Source organism: Protomyctophum bolini (genome assembly GCF_963924005.1).
Source record: "Protomyctophum bolini genome assembly, chromosome: 3".
In the NCBI taxonomy this organism is placed as follows: Eukaryota; Metazoa; Chordata; class Actinopteri; order Myctophiformes; family Myctophidae; genus Protomyctophum; species Protomyctophum bolini.
In genome coordinates, this window is record NC_137864.1 from 19,798,127 (window position 1) to 19,819,061 (window position 20,935).

General features: G+C 42.4%; 1 protein-coding gene across 1 annotated transcript; it reads right to left on the reverse strand.

The window, feature by feature from the left end:
* Positions 1 to 702: 702 nt before the first annotated feature.
* On the reverse strand, positions 703 to 20,798 carry gpr108 (G protein-coupled receptor 108). Its single transcript, XM_080759796.1, has 18 exons — positions 20,369 to 20,798; positions 19,574 to 19,681; positions 18,500 to 18,550; positions 15,889 to 15,977; positions 15,689 to 15,759; positions 14,509 to 14,705; positions 13,467 to 13,529; positions 13,133 to 13,234; positions 12,907 to 13,040; positions 11,967 to 12,042; positions 9,040 to 9,113; positions 8,818 to 8,935; positions 8,354 to 8,484; positions 7,625 to 7,668; positions 5,842 to 5,891; positions 5,337 to 5,420; positions 5,075 to 5,196; positions 703 to 3,075 (listed from the first exon to the last, which is right to left on the reverse strand). Exons 1-18 carry the CDS (start codon positions 20,471 to 20,473, stop codon positions 2,988 to 2,990), a joined length of 1,707 nt encoding a protein of 568 aa, XP_080615922.1. The 5' UTR covers positions 20,474 to 20,798; the 3' UTR covers positions 703 to 2,987.
* Between the last annotated feature and the right edge of the window lie 137 nt (positions 20,799 to 20,935).

A 20,935-nucleotide genomic window follows, 5' to 3' on the forward strand; every position in this document is an offset into this window, starting at 1 on the left:
TCAGAGATTCACATGTGAAATAAGTATTCCTGAAAGTGTAATGAGCCATGAAGCATGGAGCCTGTCATTTTGAAGTGGTAATAATAATGGTAAATGGAGAAGCGCTGTTCTTCAGCCATATTAGACAGATGTAACCCGAGTCAGCAAACCGTGAGCCGTGAAGGGAATGAAGTGTGGCCTGGATGGCTGAGTTTCTGTAACAATACAAATGCACTTGTAGAAAACCTCCAAGATAATGCCAGATAATAACTAGAGATGTCCTGATACTGTATCGACACAGGGGTAAGGGGTTGACACTATGGCAGGTAAATACAATGTTGGGGCATGTGGAGTTTGTTTTGGAGTTGCCCAAACTGAAAGTGCACATTTAAGTGAGGAGTCTGCTATAAACACAACACGAGATATATAGCTAGATAGCTATAAACACAACAATAGATCACGACACTGGTATTGGCTAACATTGAGGTATCGGGATCGGAAGCGGAAAAAGTGTATGGGGACATCCCTAATAACTCCCCAGGAACTGTAAGCCCTAACCACACCAAAGGGTCCAGGCGGTTTTAGTGAACTGTAAGCCCTAACCACACCAAAGGGTCCAGGCGGTTTTAGTGTTGTCCCAGCGCCGCGTTGTGATATTTCCTGTTGGAAGTTGACCCACGTGATTCAACTGGTTAAATTCAATGGCCCTAAAACCACACAAAAGGGTGACCATGCAATTCCTCGCCACCGTTTGGACCCAAGGAGTTGCATGCATGGCGACCCTTTGGTGTGGTTTGGGCTTAAGACATATCCAAGCAAACGAGTTTCATTTCAGACCTCCTTTAAACATCAGCTTTTATTTGAACAGTTCACACAGACATCAAACACCCCAGGCTCTGACTGTAACAAAGCAAAAGCACATGAGCATACCTGCTCAGGGCCCGAGCCCCACCCTCTGAGCTGCCGTACTAGAATCCATTCCAGATGCACACGCAGATCCCACACACCAAAAGGTTTGACATGCTGAAATCACCTAAACCTGACTGGTTCCACCAGGCTTAGAAATCACCCGTCGCTCCCACATTCGCTGGGGGCTAGGTTAGGGTTTTGGGTAGGGTGTCGGTCTAATGAGTCGGACCAATAGTATGTCAGAACTAAAGCCTGTACCCCTATGATCTTGTACAGAAACCTCTCAAGTGTACATTTACCCATTATGTGAATGAGTGTACAAATGTAAGTGTCCACATTTTGGCGTCCACGTTTGTACCCTCTCAAGAGTTGAACTGAACTCAGGATTTTACTGTGTATGTTCATCAACCCAACACAGACCTGTGGGGGTGTCCGCTGCAGAGAGGAGTGTCTGGTGAAATCTCAGTGGTCTTTTCTTTTCTTGATTCCTCCAACCTACTCTTCAGTCCGTCTCAAAAACCCAGAGGAACATGAGACAGATTTCCTTCGTAACTGTCTCATCTGTATTTTTGAGAGAAAAGGCAAAAAGGGGGTGGGGGTGGAAATGGAAAAAGGATCTCAAAGCAAACCTGTGGATAATGTCTGAGGCACTGTGTAGCCACACTTATACTTTGTCACATGACAGAGCATAAATGAAGCTCATCTATGAAGCCTCTATGCAACGTCTATCCAAGAGTAGGTAATGGAGCCCCCCCCCCCCCCCATACATAACCGTCTTTAGTTTCTCCGTTTTATATTTACAAATTTGCCTCATTGCACGCATTTCTGTCCATCCGTTATCAATAATCAATAAATTATTGGAATAGGTGTTAACATCAACAGTTAACACCAGGTTAAAACAAAAACAAAAAAAACTACCAAATGAAAACACTAGTATATATCATTCATTCAACCGTGTTCAGCCAAACGGGAGCCGATTGTGACGAAACAAGCCATCAGTGAGAAGACCAGGACGTGAGGGACGGATGCCCCATTGATCCGGTCGCTCCATGTTAGCCTTTTGGATTCATTCAAAGATCCAACTGTGCTGGACTTCCATCATTACACATTTTCTGAACTGAAATCTGAGATGTAAAAATGACCTCAAAAAGCACTAAATTACAGCAGTGGTCCTCATGACAGGCTGGGGGGGGGGGGGGATGCCTCTCAAACACACAATAAAAATAGTTATAATACTGAAATACAAGAACATATTTCAATATGAAGTGAATATACTGAAATACTTCAAATATATTTCAATATACAAGTCCAAATACATAACAGAAAGTAAGCAACGATATATGCGGTGATGGTTGTTGTATGATCGAGATTGACCAGCGTGGGCATTATTATGGGGGGGAATCTGCAGCACCGAAACGCAAGGCGGGGGCAATTATGCATGATTACCACATGAAACGTAATTTGCCTGCTACCTGAGTATGGGCTGTTTGACCGCTCACAGGGAAAATAGCTGGTCAACTCAAACTTTCTCCCTGCCTCTCTCATACGAACGGCACATAACACTCCACCGTGCACAAAAAGGTACAGCTTTAAGCAGCTTCACACAAGTACCATTTAAATAGCCAATATAAACACACCCAAAGCTAAATCTTCTCTAAAATCACTGTCATCTTTGGAGGCAGAGAAAAAAAGAAACAGGGAGGGGAAGGGGGTTAAGGAGAGAGATGGAAGAGTGGAAAGAAGATCCTATGAAGAGAGGCAAACAAAATTATAAATATAAAGAACATCAAGTCTCCCTTCCATTGTGTCCCAGACTGTTCCATCCATTGTGTATAGCAGGAGCCCCCTCCCTCTCTTCCTGGAATAAACCATTCTGAGTCTCTGGAAGGAAAAATGTTCCAGGAAATGGAAGTCCAAACAAAGTAATTTTTTGTTTTGTTTTGCATAGCCAGACGGTGGGCACTGACAGAGCGGCCGCCGCACAGAGTTTCAAAGAGAAGCCGTTAGTAGGGAGAAGAGCCTTGGTCCATCCTACACCCCGTTATACCAGCTGGTCCCCTCCCGACAAACACAAAAAAGGTACAGGAGGTACAACTCGCTCACAACGTGGACTCTCTCTGGCGCTCACGTCCATTAGATGTCTTCTTTACTTTAGTTATGCCCTCCAATGCACCTGACTCAGTCACCCTGGAGAACAAGAGACAAAGTATAGTGGCTGTTTTTATGACTTTTCTTTCCAAAGTGAAAGATTTTGGCAACACACACACACACACACACACACACACACACACACACACTTACCTTTATTTAACCAGTAAAATCACATTGAGACTGCGTCTCTTTTACAAGTGGGAACTGGCCAAGAGGCAGAAATAAAATTACACTTCAATACCACATCATCAATATTACATTTTGAACCAGCAAATACATCATCCATAATACACCTTAAAGTACCTATGCATAAATACAACAAGTCACCTGTCCTACATTTTAGTAGCAGGGCAAAATACACCATATACACAATCTCCATGATCTGAGCCGATATAATAAATATATAGGCATGAACATAGGCTAGTACATATCCAAACATGTGCAGGTGTTGGACTGTACATCAAAGATGATCCTTTTGAAACTTCTCAAGGGAACTTTCAAAGCCAATTTTAGTCTGGACAGTAGATCATTCCACGACCAAGGGCCAAAGAAGGACAGACATTTTTTATGATTTGAATGCTGGTACTACACACCGCAGCCAAGCATTTGACCTGAGGTTTAGGCCGTTTTGGACCAGGTCGAATTTGGATGAAATGTAAGACGGCAGGTCACCAAGATTGGCTTTATAAATGAAAATATGCCAATGCTGAAGCCTGCGAGATGCCAATAAGAACCTGCAGCATACAACGTGCAGTGATGTGTTCTGAAAGGTGAATTAGTTATGAATCTCAATGCAGCATGGTACAAGGGATCCAACGTGCAGTGATGTGTTCTGAAAGGTGAATTAGTTATGAATCTCAATGCAGCATGGTACAAGGGATCCAATGTGCAGTGATGTGTTCTGAAAGGTGAATTAGTTATGAATCTCAATGCAGCATGGTACAAGGGATCCAACGTGCAGTGATGTGTTCTGAAAGGTGAATTAGTTATGAATCTCAATGCAGCATGGTACAAGGGATCCAACGTGCAGTGATGTGTTCTGAAAGGTGAATTAGTTCTGAATCTCAATGCAGCATGGTACAAGGGATCCAACGTGCAGTGATGTGTTCTGAAAGGTGAATTAGTTCTGAATCTCAATGCAGCATGGTACAAGGGATCCAACGTGCAGTGATGTGTTCTGAAAGGTGAATTAGTTCTGAATCTCAATGCAGCATGGTACAAGGGATCCAACGTGCAGTGATGTGTTCTGAAAGGTGAATTAGTTCTGAATCTCAATGCAGCATGGTACAAGGGATCCAACGTGCAGTGATGTGTTCTGAAAGGTGAATTAGTTCTGAATCTCAATGCAGCATGGTACAAGGGATCCAATTTGGTCAAGGTTGAGGAGAAGATAAATGGTATCACCATAATCCAATTGGGACAGAAAGAGACCAATGAGCTGAACAAGCAAAACAAGCCTTCAATCCGTAGAAGAAACCCAGAGTGAATTTAAGCTTTTTGCACAAGGAATCAATATGAAATTTGAAGTTAAGGTGTTTATCCAACCAAAAGCCAAGGTATTTGTAGCGTTCTACCCACTCAATGGGAGTTCCATCGAGAGTGGAGGTGGGGTGAACATTGGTGCCATTTAGCAATAATTTGCTCTTACTTAATTTGTGCTGCAGCTGCAGGGAGACGAAATCAAAGGACAAATTAGCAACAGCCACCTCAAGAGTCGGCGCACAGGTGTACAGAACCGTATCATCTGCATACATGTGGTACCTAGAGTGCTTTGATTGACTACAGATGTTGTTCACGTACAGAAGAAAGAGTACGGGACCTAATATCGAACCCTGAGGGACACCTTTTTCCAAAGTTGCAGGATCAGATACAATGTCGCCTATGTTGACACATTGTGTCCGACCCAGCAAGTAACATTTAAACCAGCTTTTTGCATTTTGACCCATGCCTAAATTGGACAGAGTATCAAGCAAAATAGGGTGGTCCACACACACACACACACACACACACACACACACACGGGATCTACGCTTACACTTCATCCATCTCTACGTCCTCCTCGTCCAGGGGAAGCTGGAGGTAGGGGTTGTTGGACGCAGGGCGGAACTTGTAGCCCGTCAACACGAAGAAGATCAGAGTAGACACTTCCACAAGAAACTGTGGAGGAAGACAAGAGAGTAGACGAGGGGGTGGACAGGGGCATCAATAGACCAGCAGGACTGTGATGAATTTACCTATGTTGTTTTATGAAAACAAACAACTTTGCTTTCAAATACAGAAACAATGATTTGCAGTACCTCATAGCACCACTGCCACTGGAAAGGCACGGTGACCTTGAGCAGAATGGCGATGATCCGTGTAAAGTAGATGTAGCACACAATCTAAAACACATACAAAGCAGAAATTCAATTAAAAAACAACCCTGTTTTGATCCAAACAAACTGATAAATTCGACTTTGTCTCATGACTCTGTTCAGACCTTAGGAAGCAGTGTTTTGTTTTTTTCATCAGCGCCCATCGAAATCCAGGCAAGAAAATTTAGTCCAGGGACCAGACAGCCACCAGCAAAACCAGGAAAGGTTTAACCTCACTATTATTTCACTGGCTAGAAGGATGGCAACTCAAATCATACGTTTCATTAACTCCCCACCTACAGTATACAGCTGTAACATTCTGTACTAAATCCAACAACAAAACCTTTCCAAATGTTGGTCTGCTGCCATTAGGCAACATGAACATGTTTGAGAACTGCTGCTCCAGACTTGCCATGCCTGAGTCTGGATAGACCCAGTGTCTACTTACCATGACGTAGTAATGGCGAAACAGCTTGAGCTTCTCCAAGTTCATGGCAGCTTGAGAAAGATTACACAAATATAAACAATTATTGACACTGATGCCATAAAGACATATTGACAGGTTTAAAAAGTGGAAAAAAGGGGTCCAAGTATGGTAAAGAGAAGAGTATGGAAAAAGTGTTTTCCATCAAGGCATTTTGAGCGGGCAGTCAGCATAAACATAGGCCAGGGCAAATATTTTGTTCAACTCAACGCACACACTACAACACAGAGCTGCCTCTACACCTGTAAAATGGCTCTTCCCTATACAGTAAAAGCCTTACAACTCTACAAAATGACATTCAGCGAGCACCTCCCTAGGGAGACGCTCGGGAGGCATCCATAGATACTAGATGCCCGAACCACCAAAGACAGCTCCTTTCCAAGCGAAGGAGCAGCTGCTCTACTCTGAGTCTCTCTTGAATGACTCATGGTCATAACAACAATGTTTATACTTTCAGTGTAGCATTTACAACAAGACCACAAGAGGGCAGTCATGCATTTGCTATTGAGTCGATCGCTTTCTGCTTAAGTGGGCATGTTTTGGTTTGACATTATGCTATTTACACTTTAATGTACGACAGTTCCAAGAGTGTGTGAGAGATATGGCTTACTTTCAGCTGAGCTTACTTATTAATATTCTTACTTATTCACCTCTGATAAATTGTCCTGGAACAGCAATCTGTTCATTATGTTCTCTAAAATAAAATAAATAAAGCCTCATTTGTAACTTCATCTTTAATCATTCTATGACGGTTTTCAACCGATGGTCCGGGGACCAACAGTGGTCCGTGAGGGGGTTTTCAGGTGGTCCCCATGGCTACATGATGGGAGAGTTGATAACCAAATGGACTGTTAAAGATATTTAACTCTTGAGTGTAAAATTAAGAGTTAAATTATTGTTAAACATCTTCATTATTACAAATGGCTCAAATGCAGAATAAATGATGGACCATGGCATTAAAAGAAAACCACTGTTATGACAATAATAATATTATAATGATTATGTGGTTTGGCCTTATAGATGGAAATGTGGCTTTTTACTGAGCGTTTCCCCTTTCCTTAAAGGAGAATTCCATGCTAGAAGGCTTTCTTACCTTTATTTGTAGTTGTTACGTCCCCAACAAAGAGGTCCAGGTGTTATTTTGTGCAAAAGCGCATTATTGGCTATTTCCCCTACCATAAGCCCAAAATGAATAGAATTGCATTGAATTGAATGGGGCTATGGGGTGTTGTGCTAATTCGCTTATTGCCATCGCTCAAAAATAATCTTTTTTGCATAAATCCTCTCTTCATAATGTAAATAGTTTCCCCAAGCGGCACACTTTACTACTTATTTAGATGGAAATAAGCGAATTAGCACAAAAACCCAACCCCTATTGAGGGCTTATATTAAGGGAAATAGCCAATAATGCACTCTTGCACAAAATAACACCTGGACCTCTTTGGTGGGGTAACAACTACAAATAAAGGTAAGAAAGCCTTCTAGTATGGAATTCTCCTTTAATTTTAGTCATGTTACAAAATACAATTTGAAAACGTCCAACAAAGGACTGAGATTTTTACTTGGACTTTCGGCGTTTTGTTGAGTGGCCCCTGAACCACCTTACCATCTTATAGGCCTGCTCTAGGACATAGTAAACAGTAAACTAAGTACATAATACACATCTAGCCATTTCTGCAGGAAATAATGGACTTTTCATTTGAAATGTGTGGTCAAAACGGGGAACCCTGTATTCATCAGTCTTTACCTTTGCCGTCAGTGCTAGAAGCCTCTTGCAGGTGACGGATTGACCTGTGAATAAAGTATAATTTTATATAGAGAATACAGTACAGGCACAAACTTCTTTAACTCATACAATATATATATTGGGGATGTGACGTCGATACAGACAGCCTTGTTGTGTTCTGTTTTGGTACAACAGATGCACGGCGCAATGCACAGCACCACGTGCAGTGTTTAGCATCACGGACACACGGGGGGATTTGTAACCATTAATTAAATCAGGACGCCCAGCGATTTGTTTCTTCAGGACCTATTTCAAGGTGGCTCCGCGCCATTTTGGAAGTAGCTTGCAGAATGGGTACATTTCACATGAAAAGCACAACTCAATACAAAGACTGTTAACTGTGGACAACACACTGATAAAGCATTACACTTTTCAATTCATCCGAACATTTAGAGATGTACAAATATACACTTCTAAATAAAAAACAGGAAATCATGTAAGGAGGTAAAAAGGGAACAGAAACTTATACAGTAAGGGGGAAAGGGGCAGGGGGGGATTCAGATTTTACGGGGGCCAGACGAATTGCAGCCGTCCATAGGTGCCCTTTGAGAGCAGTTTTGAAGGAGTCAAGGGATTTGCATGTCTTAATGGCAGTTGGTAGGGCGTTCCACGCAGAATACAGAGTTGTTCACATCCCAAATATATTACATATAACTATTTTTGGTCTCTCTCACACACACACACACTGACCAGACGACGGGGAAAAGGATGGCTCCACAGCAGATGAGGTCAACGAGGAAGAGGATCTCCTTCCACAGAGCGTACTCACTAGACCCTTCCTCGGTGGACTCAATGATGATGTAGGCCACGTTGGCCAGCACCTGGAGCACAGATACGGTACCATCAAAACCACACACACACACACACACTAGAGCCCAACAAACACAGGTTGCGTAGCAGCACAGTAACGATGCGCGTGAAGTGCCGCCCATAAGCACCAACAGGACGCGGCGCTCTGCCGCGCGGCTGCCAACTTTGTACAGTTAATAAATAAATATATAAAAATGCCTGGAAATAGAACATTGCCGCACCGTAGAGCCGTGCTATACGTGAACGCCCGCCCATTGGAAATAATGGAGACGGCTGTTTTGCAGCGAGCCGTTTGCAGCCTGTGTGTGTTGCACACACACACACACACAGTCACACACACACACCTGTAGAGGAATGACAATCATGAAGATCTTCTTCTCCTTGTCAGAGAGGATGTACTTGACGAAAGCCCAGCCGGTGCCAATCAACGCCAGAGTGATGAAGAGGAGAGCACCCTTGAGCCTGTTCGGTGCACAAACAACAATGTCTTGGTCACCTCAAACACGTTATACATGGCACCCCCCCCCCCCCCCCCCCCCCTCCGCATATGTAACAATCCTACTTACAGATGAGTGATGTAGTACATGACGGCCCAGCCTTCAATAGGATGCCCCTCAGTGTTGATGAAATGATAGTTGATCTGAACGGGAGAGGAAAGAAATAACATTAACCCGTAATTGATGAATCGAAAAAGCCATCATAACCGTTGAGACCCGAAAAGAAATCCCAGTTTATTTTCCTCATAGACTTTTCAGAAAGTATTTATTTAAAAACGTTTAAGCCGCTTTTTATCAGAGGTTAATAAGTAAGAATAAGTAAGCTCATAAAGCTCAGCTGAAAGTAGGCCATATCTCTCACACACTCTTTTTTTTTTCCTATATATTTTTTATCCCACGATTTTGTAACCCATTTTTCACCCCTGTGTCAATCATCTACTGTGATCCTGGGCTCTACACACCCTCCGCCAACCTGGGGAGAGCAACGGACTTAATTCATGCATCCTTCATGCTTGAGTGTCCAAGTTGCTCCTTTACACCTGACAGGGGGGAGTTTCCCTGGTTGGACGTAGCGCGTGAAAGGAACACGTTATTCCAACCAGTTCCTTTCCCCTCCATCAGGCGCCCCGGCTGGCCAGGGGGAGGCAGTTTAGAGACCAGGATTACTGCATGTTTTTGTGAGGGTACCTACCCTAGGGGACACGGGGAGAACATGCAAACTCCACACAGAAAGGCCCTTTCGCCAACCCCGCCTTCGGGTATGGGCACTGGTGACGCGGAGGAGGAAACACGCCGCCAGCACCCACAGTGCCCCGAGCGGGAATCGAACCCAGGACCTTCTAGCTGTGAGGCGACAGCACTACCAACTGTGCCACCGTGCCCCTTTCTCTCACACACTCTTGGAACTGTCGTACATTAAAGTGTAAATCAGCATAATGTCAAACCAAAACATGCCCACAGAAAGCAATCGACTCAATAGCAAACGCATGACCACCCTCTTGTGGTCTTGTTGTAAATGCTACACTGAAAGTATAAACATTGTTGTTATGACCATGAGTCATCCGAGAGAGACTCAGAGTAGAGCAGCTGCTCCTTCGCTTGGAAAGGAGCCGTCTTAGGTGATTCGGGCATCTAGTATCTATGGATGCCTCCCGAGGGAGGTGCTCGCTTAATGCCATTTGGTAGAGTTGTAAGGCTTTTACTGTATAGGGAAGAGCCGTTTTACAGGTGTAGAGGCAGCTCTGTGTTGTAGTGTGTGCGTTGAGTTGAACAAAATACTTGCCCTGGCCTATGTTTATTAGTATTTTGGCTGTTTTTAGGTAAACGTTATGGTCCGTTAGCATAAAATGCTAAATCATGCTAATTATATATATATGCTGACTTCCGAATAAAACTAATCTCGGGATGCCAGGCATGGCATCCATTGCAAAGGTAAATTAATCTCTGTTTCTCGGGCCCGGTGTCGATCCAGTTTAAAACCTGCTGTATCCACATGTTTCACTCAGATTTCATGTATTTTCTAAATAGTTACTGTATCGATTTTAAATCATTGAATCGTATCGCCATAATGAACCAATATCGTCCATGTATCGTATCGTCAACCATGTATCGTGATACGTATGGTATCGCTGTTAAAATGTATCGTTACACCCCTAGGTTTACCCATGTTATCGTTTCTGCCAATCCTGCCTAGTAGTGTTCTGCCCACAGCCCCCCACATACACACACAAAGTCAAGAAAGTAACCTGCATTTTCCTCACTCTGCGCACACACACACGCACACACACACACACACACACACACACACCTTGAAAATAGCTGTCACATTGTTATAGCTTGCGGGTGTTGGCTTGCTAAAGTGTGCAGAGCCTCTGCAAACAGTTTTGAGTGACAAATATACGGCTATCAGGAAAAAAGGCTTCCTCTTTCTTTTATATACGGCATATAAAGCACTCGCAGTATTTGCCACAATTAAAATAATACTCGTTTTCAGCAATCAAAAAAAAGTTAATCATGTTCTATTATGTGGAAAGGTGTCCCCATCCTTAAAACTCCTATGGTGGGCGGACCATAAGCTGAGTGCTTGAATGTGAAAATGTATAAAGTACCAGGGAAGGCATACGCAACTAGGGCTGGGATAGAACCCAGGACTTGGCAAATTCCCACAGTGCCAAAACAAGGGAGGGAGTTTTGCGTTACTACTGTCGCAATGGTGCTTGCTCTGTTGGTTTGCAAACACAGACAGAGCTTTGTGGCTCTATATGTAAAGTGTCTTGAGAGTAGACAACTTTGAAAAATAGGTTTAAAAGTGTTTCAACTGGTCAGCCAAATGAGATATCGGCATATAAGTGATATTACACCAATTGTAATAAACTGTTCTTGAGGTAAATTGTTTATCACGAAGGCTAACTTAACTTTGGGGATACACAAATAAGTCTGTGTCAAAAAGAAAACTGGCTTTGTAGAGCACCAGACCCAACAATGCAAACGAGCCAAATTCACAACATGCCACCCCACATTCAAGCAGGCATTTGTTTTAAAAGTCAAAGTCGAGCGATTTGTCACACACGTTACCGCAGTGAAATTTGTTCTCCGCATTTGACCCATCTCTTGGAGCGGTGAGCCGCAGCCAAGGAGCGGTGAGCTGCAGCAGTGCCGCACTCGGGAATCATTTGATTAGTAGATTTGACCCCCCAATCCAACCCATTGATGCTGAGTGCCAAGCAGGGAGGCACTGGGTCCCATTTTTACAGTCTTTGCAACCAAATAAAAGCAGCCCGACCAAGTATTGAGTGCAGAAATTAATTAATTTCAGATGGTCTTCAATGATTTCGATAGTGTAATCATGATAAAAATCACTTCATGTGTAATGAATCTAGAAGAATATATGAAAGTTTCACTTTTTGAATTATATTACAGGGAAAGAAATTTAACTTTTCCACAAGATTTTTTTGGAATGCACGATAAGTGCAATTGGAGTGAATTAGTGTACTCACACTATGGAAGACCAAAGAGACTGCTTTGGTGAAGGCCAGAGCTGCCATCAGCCAGTGGATCTTAAACACACTGTATCTAAAAACAAAACAAGCAACAATATTAAATATATCATATTATACATTATATCTCTGTTGTTGGGAAGAAACCAACTAACACCAAAATGTTCATTTTTCAGGAAATTAAGAAAACCTTATATTTTGAAAACAAAGCAATATTGCTTCATCAAAGTTGGTATATATTGTCAATTACTTGCATGAGAGTGGGAGAAGTGGTGGAGTTAGTTGCTTTAGCAGACAGTTTGAGGGACCAATGGAGTTAAGAGGTTTTGTCCAAAGCGCTTTTTACTACTTTCCATTGGTTCAATATTTTCGAGACGTAAAGGGTGTTCAATTATAGCACTGATTTATGCACACAAAAAAAATCTCAAAAATGTAGTTACTGTAGGTGGTTTCCGCCCAACAGCAACAATATTTAAGCATGGTATTTACTTTTGAGTCTATGTCTAAATTAACAAGCATAATAAATCATTTTACACATTCTGCACATGCGGCATATAATACAGAAGGTACATACAGTAGAACATACTGTATATCACTGACATATTTACATTGTGATGCCTCTACTGGAACCATGTTTGCCCTCCTTGACTCACTTACTCCACCCTCTCTGTGCACATTCATTCAAGCTTACACCAACACAGTATACGCCGTGCATTGTAGAGCATTGTACATGTTGATATCCGCCATTTGTGAGGTTTTTGTTAGTCGTTTTTGGGTGCGAAGGTACTTTGGTTTTTTTTACCCCTGAAGTGATGCCTGGAAGCATCCGCCACGTTACAAAGGTTAAGCAGCATTGTGATTTCTGGCAAGGCAGAGAATTAGACTACGCTTTGCAAATAAAATAATCATCCTAAGAGGGAGCATGTGTGTTAGAAAATACCTGTGCTTCATGAGAGTGTAGACCCACACCATCGCAGCTGTGAAGAACACTCCAGCCATGCAAATGTAAAGGCGAGAAAGGGGAATTTCTGCTGCCGACAGGTAGCCTCCTGGATTCTTCTCTGTGACCATCACCTATATATATATAGGTCACACATCCTCATTAACAACATGGCTTACACAGACACACACTCACACACAGAACTAAGTAAAACAAATATGCTTACATCAAGAGAGTAGGGGGCGACCCTTTTAGGATACATGTTCTGGCAATAGTGGAAGTCCAGGTTGTACAGACCCTCAGCCTTCTCGCCAAACACCATGAGGAACTGAGGGAGCGAGACAGACCAAGGTCATTCTGATATCAGCTCAAAAAGGAAATAGTATTGTTACATTTCTGGCTTAATATTCTCTCATAATACAAACTATGAAGGGAGCAATCAATGTGATGTACGGGCATACATAACAAGGTCAAATCCTTTATACATTGCTATATGTTTTTTGCCAACAAATTGAATAGATATGCGCAACTAATTACTGAATGAATGTTTGTGTACTCACGCTGAAATTGTACGCGTCGACATTTTTAGTTAGCGCCAATGTGAAGTTAGTCATCGTCATCAACTAGTGGAGAAAAGATCAGTCATTAGTGTTATGCACATAGTTCTCTCTTTCTCTCCATAATATACAGTGCACGCAATACAGTATATGTATATATTGTATTGCGTGCACAGCATATAGACAAATAAGAGTATATAAATCTGTACATCGTTGCTATTGGGCAGAAACATACAGGTATCTCAATGTTTTAAGTTTGTGTTTTAACTTTTTTTGTAAATTAAATTCGTACATTATACCTACACATAGATAGTAGTAGATCTGCTGCTTTTGAATTTGAAAAAGTACCAGTTTTGAACATGAGTTTTCCACCCGACAGACGATATACTACTGTATATATATAAAACATACATCCATGGGCTACTGGCGGTACACATGCTGCCCCCACCGTCATTTAATGCGGCCTGCAGGTTAATATCAGAATACTGAGATATTATAGCAGTGTGGCCCTATAGTGGCCCTCTGGATTGAGTGTGGAACTATAGTGGCCCTCTGGAGTGAGTGTGGAACTATAGTGGCCCCCTGGATTGAGTGTGGAACTATAGTGACCCTCTGGAGTGAGTGTGGAACTATAGTGGCCCTCTGGAGTGAGTGTGGAACTATAGTGGCCCTCTGGAGTGAGTGTGGAACTATAGTGGCCCTCTGGAGTGAGTGTGGAACTATAGTGGCCCTCTGGAGTGAGTGTGGAACTATAGTGGCCCTCTGGAGTGAGTGTGGAACTATAGTGGCCCTCTGGAGTGAGTGTGGAACTATAGTGGCCCTCTGGAGTGAGTGTGGAACTATAGTGGCCCTCTGGAGTGGGTGTGGAACTATAGTGGCCCTCTGGAGTGAGTGTGGAACTATAGTGGCCCTCTGGAGTGAGTGTGGAACTATAGTAGCCCTCTGGAGTGAGTGTGGAACTATAGTGACCCTCTGGAGTGAGTGTGGAACTATAGTAGCCCTCTCCAAAGTTGCCCACCCACCCCTGGTATAAAGGATTGCTCACCGGGAACATAATCTCTTCTGGAGCTGGAGGAGTTTTAGGTTTCTCCACCTCACTACCACTCACTGGCTTTACATCCTCCTTTACATCCTGCTGCAGCTCAGTTACTTTATCATCTTTCTTAACTATGTCTTCTACATGTTCGGGCTGTTGTTTCTCTGCTGGATTCTCAGGACCACTGTCCCTCGTATTCCTCACACCTGAATGAGACAAAGAAACAAACAACTGTCATGTGCCACTGCCCTGGTATAACGACACTAAGGCCTCATTTAGACGGCGACCATCTCCAGATAAAACGGCAAAGTCCCGTTGCGTTCTCATTTTTTTTACCTTTTACACGAGAACGCACACGTTATGCTATAATTTGCTATTATGCTATAATGTCGCTAGGTGGCGATAACGGGCTGCCAAATAGACCAGTCACCCGTACAAGAAGAAGAACCCCTTCATGCAGGCTTGCGCAACACGGCTCAGTCTTTTTGGCAAATCTAGAACTTCCTTTTTGAGAGCTAGCAAATTTAAGACATTCGGTTGCTTTCAGAATAAAAGTGTTGTTAATTAAATAATGATTACATTATTAGTATTATTATTACATTACAGTTATTGTAAAGACACACATTATGTTTCTGTGTAAAAATAGGTAATTAAATAACACAAAAACATAATGTGTGTCTTATAGCATCATTTAAATGCTTAATTTGAAGTGCAAATTAAACTTTTTTTCAATACTCTAGAGGATACTCTTATTTTGAAGAGATGGTCTTAAATTATATCATAATTATATGGCTCTGCATCAATGTAATAAACATATGCGCTGTGAGCCAACGTGAGCCATGATGTCATAAGTTTTGCGGATTCACCGTTTTGCCTGTTTACACGGAGAAGGGATAAAACGGCGAGAACACGGTTCTCGTCTAAACAACCACAGCAAACGATACTTTATTTTGCTGTTTTCTATGAACACCATCCTCGTGTAAATAGCACCTAAGAGTGGCTCCAGCTGCCCCCCCAACTTGCAAAACAGCAGTTGGCAAAGATCTATTACAAAACGATTCCAGTGATTTTCCCTCAGCCTTAACGTAAAGCCAGGTCATGGTGCATATATGTGAATAACGTAGTCATAGCTGTAAAATTAAATCAGCGATGTACTAATTCCTAGCTGGCGGGTATGGATGTCACTCACCTTGGTCTTTGAAAGGCTTACTCTTTGCTGTCAAGACGTTGTCTTGGGGCCCAAAAGATGTGACATTTACACTACACACACACACACACACACACACACACACACACACACACACAGTTAATAATATAGGTATGAGGTTGTCAGTAGCCATCAGAAATGTTTTTTTCTCTCTTCACATTATCATTCAGATATATACGCACCGGAGGTTTTTAAAATCAATGATGAAGAAGACAAGCGGCTCAGTGTTGGGTGGCTTGGTTTTGAGCGGGCAAATCTCAGTTTCCTCTGCCTGGAAAGACAACCACAACACATTCAACATCTATTTTAAAAAGATACTGTGTGTTATAATAGGAATTCTCACATTTTCAGCGTGCATTGTGAAAAAATATTTTAGCTTTTTTGTGTGTGTGCACAAACGATGTAAAACTCAATTCAAGTTTCAATGCCACACCATTTTGTCATTTACAGGGCTACTATTTATTCTTGGGCAGATGATTTCATGATTTTATATCAAAATCAGTTTGTTTTCCGGTTCAGGTTAAAAAACATGCCTAGTAAGCAATGCAGATGATTACATATTAATACTGGATGTGTTTAGGTCCACAGATCCACATGGGTGTCCAAAATGTGTGCAAACATAGACAGTAACAGTAGTCAACAGCGTGGACTACTGAATGGGTTAACAGTTACACTTCCTCTTGGCATAATATAACGCTATGGTTTTAACCCATTTTGGGGTAGAAACCCCTTTGTGTTGTAAGCATTATGTTATACTTTAGCTATTGAAAAATAGCAGATCTACAAGATAAATGGTGCATTTATACAGCGCCTTTATCCAAGGCGCTTTACATAGATTGTGCAATACATTCACACACACATTCATACACCGATTGTGGTGGAAGCCATGCAAGGCACCAACCAGCACATCGGGAGCAATTTGGGGTTCAGTGTCTTGCCCAAGGACACTCCGACATGTAGACAGGAGGAGCCGGGATTCGAACCGCCGACCCATGGATTATTGGACGCCCTGCTCTACCTCCTGAGCCACAGCCGGACACACAAGCTCATAGTGCGAGTACATCTCACCGTTATGTCTAACCTCAAAGGCCCATCAGAATCACTGAATAGAGGGTATGAGCATGCTTAAAGTGAATGGTAAATGGAGTGGCAAAGCAACATGCAAAGTGAGTTTAACATTGTCTAACGTTGTTTAATGCAATCAAATAGGACTTTTCTGTGTGGATGTATGGGCTGTCAAGGCCAGAAAGTCGTTTTTTGTCACTCAGTAGGCGTTCCTGCATAACTTCCGGGTTTGGTGATGATGTCACACGCATACCCTCTATACTAAATATTAATAATGTGTCATCATTATCTCACTTGCGCAGGTGTTATATTTAACCCATTTAGACCTGAGCTCGATTCTACAAAATGTCTTCTAAATCCTGAGTTTTCTGAAAAACCCTGTTTCTATGTCAGTGGTTCTCAAACATTCTCAAGGACCCCCAAAAATATATGTATTTGGCTGCCGACACCCATCTGAAAATATGTTGTTCCAGGGACTAAAATAGCAGACCTACAAGCACTCTGTGCTGCGTTATGAGCTTGTAGATCTGCTATTTTTCAACAGCTAAAGCATAACATAATGCTTAAAACACCAAAAGGTGTTCCCGCCCCAAAATGTGTTAAAGGGTAAGACCACTTTTTTTTGAGGTTTGGGTTGTGTAGTTACAACTCCAAATGTGATTCCACAGCTCCAGTGATTAGAAATTGATAATTCAAAATATGCTCCTCATTGACTTACATTGTAGCTAAAACATCTCTCAAAGTCACTCTTTTAGTACGTAAACAAACACAAACAAAGTTGATTCAGACAATATAGAGCATCACCAAAACTCATGTTTCATAAAAATGTTAGATTCCTGTTGATTTTACTATTTGAAGATCTGGATCCGGATCCACTCCGGGTTTTCTTCCCAATAAAATGGACAAATCAACAGGAAGATAACATTTTGATGAAAAAATAAAACCACATGAGTTTTGGTGATGCTCTATATTGTTTGTTTGTACAAAGGGAGTCTACCAACGCGCCTCAAGCCTAAAACGGCTAATCCGGTGCTTCACAGGTGCAGGGACATCAAAGTTGCATAAGGAGAAGAGACTGTTTGTGTTTGTTTACGTACTAAAAGAGTGACTTTGAGAGCTGTTGCTACAATGTAAGTCAATGAGGAGCATATTTTGAATTATCAATTTCTATTCACTGGAGCAGTTATTTTGTATTTCTTGTCCACATTTGGAGTTGCATCATGGCAAAGTAACTACACAACCAAAACCTCAAAAGAAGTGGTCTTACCCTTTAAGCAATATTACACTCAAGGGTGTTCTTTATCGTCATTAATGCACTACTGCGATGCCTTTCGGAACCGCAGGCGTGCATTCATGACGACAAAGAACCCTCGAGTGTAATATCGCACTTATACAACGGTTACCCTTAAAACTAAGATTATCGCAGAAACATGTTATTGTTTTAATGACAGATGTAGTCACTACGACCACAAATGTCCCAAGAAACTAGCTAGCCTAGCCACCGAGTCTGCTGCGCTCTGGGAGAAAAGCACGGCTGAATTCTTTGCATTGATTAGGTGTTCCAATATCGTGGTTAAAGCACGGCTAGAAAGCTGTTTCAACCAAACAGATTGCTTCCTCGAAACGACCTGTTGTATAATTCACTTTAGCATTCTCTGAATGACAAGGGCCAAACATCATGGAGTTGGTCGTGATAAGCCTGATTCCTGAATTTAATAATGTACTTACTGTGTAAGACAGGACTCCATTCACACGGGACTTGGATAGAGTGAAACCAACCTAGAGAGGGAGATACAGGTGAGTCCATGACACATGCAAAGACCCCTTGATATTAAGCTTTAGAGACCCTCATGACATAATATACAGTGTCGTATACATTATGAAACATGTTCACGTTCATTGTTTATAGTAATCTTATTGCAAATTGACCTGATATTTCAGCTGAAAGAGAGCGGGAGAAACCAGTATGACCCATTACAATTATTACACAGAGGTTTATTAAAACCTGATGATGACCGTGTAATGGAGAAATATTGCTGAACTGTGGAATGCAGAAACAGGCAGGACCTTAAAATAGGCAGAATTAAATGTTTAATTGTTTGTTTGCTACCCAAGGTAGCAGGTTACAAAAAACTATTGACAATGTTGATGCTTAATAATTTGACATAGTTGCATTCATCATCATACACAATTTGATCAAGAGGCCGACTATTTTGCCAGGTTTCTTACTTTCTTTACTTTGCACTCACGATTCTACAGACAATAATTACAAGGAAAAAAACTATTTATTTGCACTCATACCGTAATAAGAAAGTGATGTCTTCAAATAATGCCACAGAGATAGCTTAATCTAGCCACTTAGACGGTGTAACAACAACAGAATTTAAGTTAGGTTAAATTGTTTTATTGAGGAGAACCTCATGCTCTGCATTTGGCCCATTCCAACTAGGAGCCAGCTTTTGGCCCATTCCAAAATAAAAATGTCTGGGTTTCCGAGGCTAGGAGTGGGCCAGCCTTTGGCCAACTGCTCCCAGATCCATCAAAGGTCACATCATCCACAGGAATGTCCCATCAGGAATGTCCCGTCCCGTCCCATCCATGTACTTTTGGTGTGGGAGGAAAGTACCAGAGCATCCAGAGGGGAAGAAACCCACACACACACAATGCTAATTCCACACAGAGAACGGCCCTGGTTCCATCAGATTATCCATTTCAGAGACAACAATGCCAACCTAAACATTGATGCGCACGCACGCACACACGCATGCACACGCGCACGCACACACACACACAGTAACGCACCAGGTCCGAGGGCATCGTTTCGAGGCGCAGAGACTTCAGGGTAACATCCAGGGTTCCATTCGCATAAAACCCAAATGTGTTGAGATGGACCACAAAACGAGTTTCATTCTGAAAGGGGAAGTGTTGGAGGAGGAAGAGGGTTGAGGAGGAGATGACGAGTAGTACTGTACAAGTAACATATGGTGGCAGATCGAGTGAATAACATAAGTCTAAAATTATACAGACTACATCTCAAGCATCAACGGATCACATCGTCTATGACAGTGGTTCTCAAAGTGGTGTCCGGGTCCTTTTGAGGGGGCTCCAGGGGGTCCCCACTCCCCACTCCCCAGCTAAATGATATATAGTTAGGAACCAAATGGACCCTTGTGGGTGTGTGACTCAGAGAGTGTAGAAATCCATTTGAGTTAAATTAACATTTTTACAATATAAATTGGGGTCCCAGAGATCAAAATGCCATGCATGATGGGGTTCTGTAGCCTAATAAATGCAGGTCAAACTGGGGGTCCTTGAAATGAAAATAGTTTAAGAAGATCACTGCTAGAGAAGTAAATAAATAGCTTCTCTTAGTTATTGGGGTCCCTGGCATATCCTTTCAAATGGGGGTCCGCGGGCTGTTAAGTGTCAATTTGGGGGTCCATGACAAGACATGACAAAGTTTGAGAACCACTTGGCCTATATGAAACACAAGCTACGACAGTAGTCATATTAAGACCCTTTTGACTGTGGCGTAAGACGTATTAACGATAACGTTAGCTTTGTTGCTGTCTGATAGGCTATTAGCCAGCTGCTTACCGTTAGAGCCAGCTTGTGTATCCGTGCATGGCACCCTGCCAACGCCAGTACGAGTAAGAAGAAGCCTCCTAGAAGAACCTGACCTCTCCTCGGTGTCGCAGCCATCGCCACTTAGAATAATATTCACGTTTAGCAAACTAACTAACGTCGACCTGCTGCCAACGTTAGCTTGGACGTGGCTAAATGTTAGCTAGCAAGCCAGCTAACTCTAGCCGACTAGTGTTTTCCCCCAAACAAACAGCCTCCCAAACTATGATGATTGGTGTGTATATGATCCCTTTTAAATTAATTTGAGTGGATCTCTACTCTGTCTGAATCGAACGCGCCGTGCCACAATATTGTGAGAAGAATGAATGTCGTTGTGTTTTGATAACGCAGGGAGATGATGTGAGCTGAGCGATGTGGAAGCTGGACCAAACATCTCACTCACTTCCTGGTCTGGGACAGTGTTGCCAGATTGTGGTCGTTGTGTGAGAGAAATAAGCAACCATCCATCCATCCATCTTCAACCACTTATCCGTAGTCGGGTGACCGGTGACGGGTTGCAGGGGGCAACAGCTCCACACT